Raw genomic sequence first — 8,616 nt, 5'->3', positions numbered from 1 at the left:
CACTTGGCTTTGCCCACTAATCATGGCATGAATCAGCACAGGCTTTGTGGTGGTGAACACTGCACAGGCAGACCAAGAGTTGGGGGGCCCACTGGGTGACCCTGGGGGTTCCTTTCTGGAGAAAGAGAGGCAGTGGGTGGCTCATGTACCATCCACTCCAAACCAAAATTCTGTGGATCTAGAATTCTGTGACATTTTTCTGGAACCTCAGTTATTTTCATATTAACATCCGTTTTCTGCCATGTCAGCTCACCATCTGTACTATTGTTAGCAATTTCCCTCCAGTGTCTTTTACTTTAAACACACTCATTCAACAAGAAAATGTTACATCATGGCCATACGTAGAAGACCTGGATGACTTGCCACAAATAAAGGTGAGCACGGAAGGTGTGTCACTGCATTTTAAAAAAGTAAAATGTTGGCAAACATAAAAAGTGAATAATAAGTAATAACACCACTAATTGATTTACAAAAGTGCAGACCCGAATAAGTTACCCAATGGGAAAAGTGGACGGTGGGTGGTCAGTAACATCAGGGCAGGGACACCTTGTCCACCACTATGACCACAAGTTAGGGGACCAGGCACCAACTTGATCAAGGGTCACCTTTACTGCAGCCAATTTTGAGCCTCGGGGAGCCAGATAAGGATTTTTAACCTATGCCCAGTGTGGGAAGAAAGGATAGCTTCGCACTTAAGGACTCAGGCTCTGGAGCCAGACTGCCCAGGTTCATGTCCCAGCTCTGTCTCCAGGGCCCCAGCTTCACAGGTGTGACACCCAGCAGTCACACAGGGACCCTCTCATTCAGAAGGGCTCTTCCGTTGCTTGTCACCATATTAATATTTTTTACAATAAGGGTGTTCTTTTGTGGTTTTATTTTTGCACAACAAATTATGTAGCTGGTCTTATCTGTCACTTACTAGTTGAATTTTCTTGGGCCTCGGGTTGCTGTGAAGATTCTTTGAATATGAAAATTTATTATGAAGACACAATTTCAGTTCCTATATTATTACAGCATTCAAAGGTATAATCGCCAGATTACCGAAGGCTGCCATCACCTCCACCTTATGAGGAGCCACAGACCGGCCATCTATCATTCCATCCACCTAGTCCCACTGCCAATCACATGCCGGGGACCATGAAAGTGAATCTGACCTTGGTCCTGAACCTGAGAAGCCCATGGTTGAACAGCCAAGCCTCTGGTCACTGGCTAACACACCTTCCTTCCCATTCCTGGTGCCAGTGTACAGGTGAGCACATATGAGCTGGCAGCCACAAGGACTGAATAGCTACAGCCACCAGGATCTGAAAACAGACTCCTGTTCCTGCGGGTACACTCGGCTGTGCCAGCTGTGTGACCTTGGGGAGGGCATTCCTCCCACTGAGCCCCATCTCATGAAGATAACCACCCTCCCTGCCCTAGGCAGTTTGGCTCAGTGCATATAGCATGGGCCCATGGACTGAAAAGTCCTGGGTTTGATTCCCGTCGAGGGCATGTACCTCTGTTGCAGGCTTGATCTCCAGCCCTTATCAGGGCACGTGTGGGAGGCAACCAATTGATGTGTCACTTTCACATCGATGTTTCTCTCTCCCCCCCTCTCCCTTCCATTCTCTCAAAAAAAAAAAATCAATTGAAAAAGATTCTCAGGTGAGGACTAACAAAATAACCACCTCCCTGCTCCTGGCTTGTCAGAAGACGGAGAGGAGACGTGGGCTGTGGACAGGTTGGATCTGTCACCGGGGGCTGGGTGATGGCTACCACCAGATGGAGGGTCCTCGAAGGGCATCCCCTCTCCATGCCTCTGCTCAAAGCCTCGGGCCTCTCCCGGCTCCCGGAATGAGGGGCAATGTATGTCTGAAAGAGCTGGTTTCATACCCTAGAGCTTGGGGAGCGTGGAAAGCAGCTGTAAGCAGGTGCAGAGGGACAGATGGTAGAGTGTGGTCAAGAGGTCAGTACCCTTCCCGCACGGAGGGGGTCCATCTGGGGATGGCCAGGCAATGTGGTTGAAAGAACCCCATCTTAGGGGAAGGAGGCCTCAGTTCGGCTCCAGTAGTTGAGACAATGACTCTGGGTGACTGGGAGCCAGGTTCTTGCCCTCTCTGGGCCTCCCTGTGTCCACATGTAGAGGTGGTCAAGTGGCCACCTTGCTGCTCTTCTAGCTTGAGTTCGGTAGGAGACACTGCCAATGCTTGGCTCATGTCCCCTCTATGCTCACTACCTGCCCCCCCGATACACACACACACACACACACACACACTGCTGGCTTCACTCTATGGGCACCTGTGACTCTGCCTGAGGCCTTTCTCCATGGAGCAGAGCAGAGAAGCCCTTGATGAGTGATAGTGTGACTGTCCCAACCATCCACCAGGAGGATGGGGTAGACTCCAACCCAAGACACAGACACTGACTTGGTCACCGAAAGAACATTATTTCCAAAATTAAGGCTACAGGTGTAGAAGCTCCCCCTTCGTGGTCTCTGTCCACTCCCACCAGACACTAAGGTACCTTTTTGGCCATAAACACCTTCTGTAGAATTACCCCTAAGTTCCCCCAGATCGTGGAGGCTGGATGGGCCTCCCCTTCACAGCTCAATACGCTCTGTTTGGGGTGACGTCCTGGCTGTGTCCTGGGCAAGGAGCTCGGTGAAGAACGCCACTTCCTCATCTTTCAGCTTCTGGGCAGCCTGGGTGGTGACCCCAATCTGCAGGTACCCTTCCTTCTGGTCATACACAGGCCAATGGGGCAGCCCCTCCCCGTTGGGGTTCCTGGAAACAGAAAAAACATCAAATAGAAAAGCCCCATCGGTACTGTGTGGTCCCAACAACTCCCAGAGATTTGCAGGGACACCCCCGACACAAACCAGCTTCATCTCTCCCAAAAGACTCAAACTCCTCCATAGGCAGGGACCTCCCCATCTCCTGGGAAGCCTGTCCCTTTGAGAGTTCTCATGTCACATGTCTCAGGGCCAGGAGTTTGACCACCCGTGTCAGAAGCTACCCCTCCCAACAGATACGCCCTGCCCCTCCCCAGCCCTGCTCTGGCTGCTCACCCATTCCTAGCGAAGTTGGCCCAGAATTTCATCATCATCTTGCTGAGTTTGATCTCCTCTTCGGAGGCCCCGTCTGGAGGGAAGAAGAGGAAAAGTCTTTGCTACTCCACATGTGGTCGTGGGCCGGCAGCAGCCACACAACTTGAGTGCTTGTTGGAAATTCAGATTCTGAGCCCCGACTCCAGACCCACAGAGATGAAAGCTGTGTTTTAAGAGGACACTGCGTCACCTGTGTGCACTGGAAGCTGGGGAGGTACTGATGGAGGACTCAGCCCAGGGCTGCAGTCAACACATAGACCTTGGTGTGCTTTGACCGTCTTCGCACCCCACCCTCCCTCTTCAGAGTTGCAATGCCACGCCCAGGGGTCCCCCTACAGCCACCCCGCCTCCCAGGATTGTCCTTCTGGGTGTGTTTTGGATCTCAGCCACCCACTCACATTTTCATTGGTTCTGAAAAATAACAGAAGTGCAATGACCCTAAGAAGTCATCCAGTCAGGATATGGCACTGGTGTGTCCCAAACAGGCCTGAGGTGGGTCACACACAGGTTGGCCATCTCTGCTGATAGTTAGGGTATTAAAGACATTTAGGAATATGATCTTTTAGAGAAAGGATGTCTCTAAAAGATCATATTCCTAAATACATTATATTTTTTAAAAAATATGAGCTTTAGATAGATAGATAGTTGGGTCGATATACAGAGGGATGTATGTTAGCCCTGATTCAAGGTTAACACCTTATAATTCTAGCCTTACTCTGACATTCTGATAGACCCTTGTGAGTGGGACCTGACTGGGGACATTCTACCTGTGAGCAGGCCCTGTCTTACTGATGCCCACTGTGCACGTCAGAGCAAGAGAGAGGGGGACCTTTGTCGTTCAACCTGTCACAGTGAATTCGGGAAATGAAGTCTCAGAGAAAAGAAGAAACCTGCTCAAGGCCACCAAACCAAGTCTTGACCCCAGACCCCCCTACCTCCAAGGGCCATCACCTTTTAAAAATGGAGCCCCGAAGACTGAGAAGATTTCATCCCCGTGGTCCCCTATCACCGTCTCGGGCCTCGTGACTGCCGAGAAGCTTGGGCGATACCGAAACTCATACATGTAGGTGGGGGCGCCGGCATCTGAGAAGACATGATTGACGCACGTTCATTGTACCCGTTCCACACCTGCATGGTGTCAAGGCTTCCGGGGGCCCTGAGCACCCAGGGAATGAGTGGCACGCCTGGGTCCTGAGCACAAAACAACAATATGAACAGCAGCTGCCCACGTGAGTGCCTGTGGTGTGCTGGACAGTGTCCCGCACGTGAGGGATCCGCATCATGGAGAACTGAGATTCTGAAAAGGGTCCTGGCTGGCAGACTAGGTGAAGGGGGACCCCTGGAAAAGGAAGGACCCAGAAGGAACACCTCCTCTCTAGGTGAGCTCACCCATCGCTGACCTCACACCCCACCCACACAGCCCTGGGTCAATTCCAGGGTAGACCCAACACACACAGGGATGGACAAGAACTGACCACAGACATGGAATTCTCCAGAACACCTGTCCCCACACCTGCCATTTCTCACCCCTTTGGGCTTTGCTGGTCCCAGACAACATTCCTGATCCTATGCTTGGTTTCACTCCTCCCCCTGCTCCACTGGCTTTGCCCTTAGAAATCTTCTAAGACACATCTTCCAAGATTAATCTTCCAGCCCCACAGACCCCATCGCTCCAGGTGAGGAGCGCCTGTGGCAGATGCTGTCGGTGCCTCGCCATATCCCTACTTCTGGGAATGCCAGCCCGGCTTCACCTCCAGTGTCTGGAGCTCTTGGCCTGAGGTCTTCAGCCAGCAGAGACCACTCTGCCCCTAAGTACAGCAGGCCGGAGCCCTAGAGAAGGAGCCACCCCTTGGGAACAGCCTTTAACCAACGACTCATGCAGTTGGAGGCTAAGTACCCCAGCTCCCTCGTCGCTCAGGATGACCCTGAGTCACGTCTTCTGTTGGGACCCAGAGCACCGGCTCCAGGGCCCACGGGGCACACGTGCTTGACCGTGCAGCAAGCCTGGCTCCCTCTCCTTCCCATGCCACTTCTCCACTCCTCTCCTGGTGTCCCTGGGACTCCCTCCAAATAAACTAGCAGCATTTGGATCCTTTTCTGAGTCCACTTCTGGAAAAACCAAAACAGGACAGCACCCCACCCCAGGCCACATGGAACCAGCCTCGGAGGCCTGTCTATGCTGAGGGGTGGGCAGGACAGACAGTGAAGTGGGTGGGGTTGGTGTCCCTTCCTGTCCAATCTCTGGGACTCACCTCTGTGGCCACGTGCCACAGTCACAGCTGGGACACCAAATGCCAGATCTCCCAGCAAATCCAAGAACCGGTCTTGCTTTTTGACAGGGTCGTCTGTCCCTCCTAAATACTTCTCAATGACCGCTGGGATCAGTGCCTCAGGGATGTTCTGAAATGGAACCAAGAGTGAAAGGGGCTGCCACCGGTTGAGTGACATGGTTTCTCCAGCCAGTGAGCAAGGCTGTGCAAAGCCCCCCGCCCCCCGCCCCAGCCCCATGTCCACAGTGATGCTCTCAAGTCCTGTGCAAACCCTCCCTCCCCCAGTGGCAATGTGGGAAGAAAACCCTCTGGCCCCAGTCTTCATTCTGCCATTTAATTGCTCAGTGACCTGGGGCAATCCCCTGTCCCTCCTTGGGTCTCAGCCCATCCCAGGATTCCCTAGACCCTTACAGTGAAGGAGTAGGACTGCCATAAGAGTGACGAGGCTGTCTTCTGGTCCAGCTTGCCTTCAGAGATCGGGTAACCCATCATCTGTTAAAACAACAGGTTTGCAGTCATTACTCATTTGGGAACTAACGGGAAGAACCAAACTGACCAAACAACCAAACCGGTGCAGGCTGGCAGACAGCCTGTCATGTCTTGATGGGCAAGGACTCTGATGAACTGGGCAGAACCAATGAGTGAAAGGGACTTATATCCAGAAACTCAAGGAGGGTGAAGAAGATGAAGTAAATGTTAAAAGAAGCCAATTCAGGCCTCTGCAATATAATGCAAGCTAGTGTTGAAGGACAGAGCCCTGGGGGATGACACAGACCTCACAGATACCCCACGCATCTAAGACCCAGGAAGCCCCCATCCTGTCATCATGGCTTCGGTCCTTCGGCATAACCTTTGAAACCGGGCTCAGGTTAGAGTGCACAACAGCTCTGCACATAACCATCCCATCCAAACCTCCGCTCTAAGAGCCTTGACCAAACTCTAACACAGCTCCCAGCAGCGTAGGCTGGGTCCCTGGGTGACTGATCCCAGCCCCCTGAGATGGCTCTGTGCTGCCAGGAGAAGGCACTGTTTGCTTTAGCCAAAGCCTGTCTCTGCCCTTAGAACTGTACATCTACCACCCAAGCTGTCGCTCAAGGACCTGGGAGCCGTCCCTCTGAAACACAGACATGCAGGGGATAACTCTGCTCTCTCTCCCAGTCCCTAACTTCAGTGGGCACCTCCCTGCAACTGACACCCCTGTCTGCTGACATACACACGGGAGAGGTGTGCTTCTCCTCCAGAGAAGTGCCACTTCACAAATCCAGGGGCCTGGTCTCATGGCCATCCCCCCACCCCTCCTGCACAACAGCCTTTACATGGCTCCAGGCCTGTGCTTCAGGCTTTGAGTGGAGTTCACACTGGATCTTACCCCTGCTGCAGTAATATAACTGAATCAAACCTGTTCCTACCACTTCCACTAGTATCCGGCTTTATCTTTAACGGAAGGGAAAGCCCTTCCTAACATTTAGAAGTCAATTTTACCACAAGAGGAAGGAAGCTCCTCTGACTCTTTCTAATTGGATGACAAAGAGCATGCCTGGGGATTTATGGAGAAACTGGAAAGCATTGAGCCCAGGGGGAGAGGCTGCAGGGCCCCAGGCCTTACTCCTGAGCTCCCCTCCTTCCCAGGGCTCAATTTCTCCATATGCACAATAATTCTCTCTACCGGCACCGACCTTCCAAGGTTCTTAGACTTGAGAGAATCAGAGTTTGGGAGAGGGGGGCCCAGGGCTTCACCACCCAGCTGTCAGTTCGGCCATCCCAGGGAAGGTTTCCATGGAAATGTCAAATCGTGCAGAGGGAACAGCTGCCCTGTACCCAGAGTGGGGTTGGGGGGGCGGGGGGGGCGTTGGAAAGGTCTGGAGAAGGAAGAGATCCTGCGACCAGAGATGGGAGGCTGGTGGGATGGGCGCGGAGGTGGGTCTCAAAGGCCCACACAGGCTCACCATTGGAAGAATCCAGCCGAACTCTTGCTGGTTGATTCCGACCATGTACGGAACGGAGTTGAGCTGCTTTTCAGCCAGAAGCTCCTCCGGCATCTTCGGCAGCAGCACTCCATCAACCACAGAGGACAGGAAGGGCTGGCTCTGGGAAGAGGACATAACAGTGTCCATGCTGCCCTCCCCGCTCACATCCACGTCCTTCTCTCAGCTCGTCAGAGCACGGCCAGCACCACACACCTGTGTGCCTGTGGGCAGCGGCACAGAGCTCAGGGTCTAACAAAGCAGCTAAGTCTGTGACCCCAGCGGGCAGAACTGGTCCCCAAAGGATTAGCAGTGGGCAGGTGATGGAGGGGATCTCCCTCAAATTGAAATATGTAAATATACTATGTTAATATTTGTGTTTTATATAAAACTTTCAGCTTGAAGTTTATGTCTATCTATATGTATCTCTCTCATGACAGTCAATTCTCATTATTCACAGTGGTTATGCTCCGTAAAGTCACTGTGGACTCCGAGTTAGTGAACCCGGAGCCACGGCTCCCAAATCCCACTGTGTACACTCAAACCACCAGCAAACTCCATCCCCAGTTCCCAGTTTCTTTTTCTCCATAACGCTAGCCATCATCAGACACACTCCATATTTTATTTGTTTACTGTACTCTCTCCTCACTCCTAGAGGGCCGGGGCTTGTATCTGCTTTCTTTGCCCATGTTACCGGTCTATCCCTCCCCCACCTCAACCCACCCCCACTCCTTGCTCAAAACTCAGGCCCCAGCACATAGAACTCAGGGTTAAGGAAATGTTTGCTGAATGACTGAATGCATTTCATTCAATCCTCAAGACACCTTCTAGGGTAAGTGCAACTGTCCCCAGAGGGAAAGCAGAGGGGGTAGGACTGAGAGACATTGCAGAGGTAAAGGCATGGGAGCCTGGTGGCCCTCTGGAAGGTAGGACGAAAGGAGGAAGGGGAGGGGGAGGATGCTGTTGGAGTTTCCTGCGTGGCTGGGAGGAGTGTCCTCAGGCTGAGGCTCCTGGCTCCCTTCCTGGTGACCCTGCACACAGTGGCTAATCAGCCCTGCAGCCTCGCAGGAGATCTGGGCTCCTCCGTGCAGGCTCCTGAGAGCCCTGATGCAGTTACTTCCCTCTCCCCGAGGTGGGAGTTTCTAGTGCAGCCTTCTCCCCCTGGGAGCAGGAAATAAAAAGAAGAAAAAATGTAGAGCCCAGCCAGCCTGGCTCAGGGATTGAGTGTTGACCTATGAACCAGGAGATCACAGATCAATTCCCAATCAGGGCTCAGTCCCCAGTGTGGGGTGTG

General features: G+C 52.7%; 1 protein-coding gene across 1 annotated transcript in view; it reads right to left on the bottom strand.

The window, feature by feature from the left end:
* Positions 1 to 2,408: 2,408 nt before the first annotated feature.
* The window catches only part of LOC102417797 (liver carboxylesterase 1-like), a 20,431-nt gene continuing 14,223 nt past the window's right edge, over positions 2,409 to 8,616 (bottom strand). Inside the window, exons 8-13 of the mRNA XM_006105200.3 lie at positions 7,305 to 7,502; positions 5,770 to 5,850; positions 5,341 to 5,488; positions 4,040 to 4,171; positions 3,050 to 3,122; positions 2,409 to 2,765 (exon numbers count right to left, since the gene is read on the bottom strand). Coding sequence (XP_006105262.1) covers positions 2,582 to 2,765; positions 3,050 to 3,122; positions 4,040 to 4,171; positions 5,341 to 5,488; positions 5,770 to 5,850; positions 7,305 to 7,502 — 816 coding nt within the window. The 3' untranslated portion in view covers positions 2,409 to 2,581. The remainder of the gene's footprint in view (positions 2,766 to 3,049; positions 3,123 to 4,039; positions 4,172 to 5,340; positions 5,489 to 5,769; positions 5,851 to 7,304; positions 7,503 to 8,616) is intronic.

Source organism: Myotis lucifugus, unplaced genomic scaffold (assembly GCF_000147115.1).
Source record: "Myotis lucifugus unplaced genomic scaffold, Myoluc2.0 scaffold_649, whole genome shotgun sequence".
In the NCBI taxonomy this organism is placed as follows: Eukaryota; Metazoa; Chordata; class Mammalia; order Chiroptera; family Vespertilionidae; genus Myotis; species Myotis lucifugus.
The sequence above is the reverse complement of the archived record's forward strand: the minus strand, read 5'-3'. Positions and strand labels throughout refer to the sequence as shown.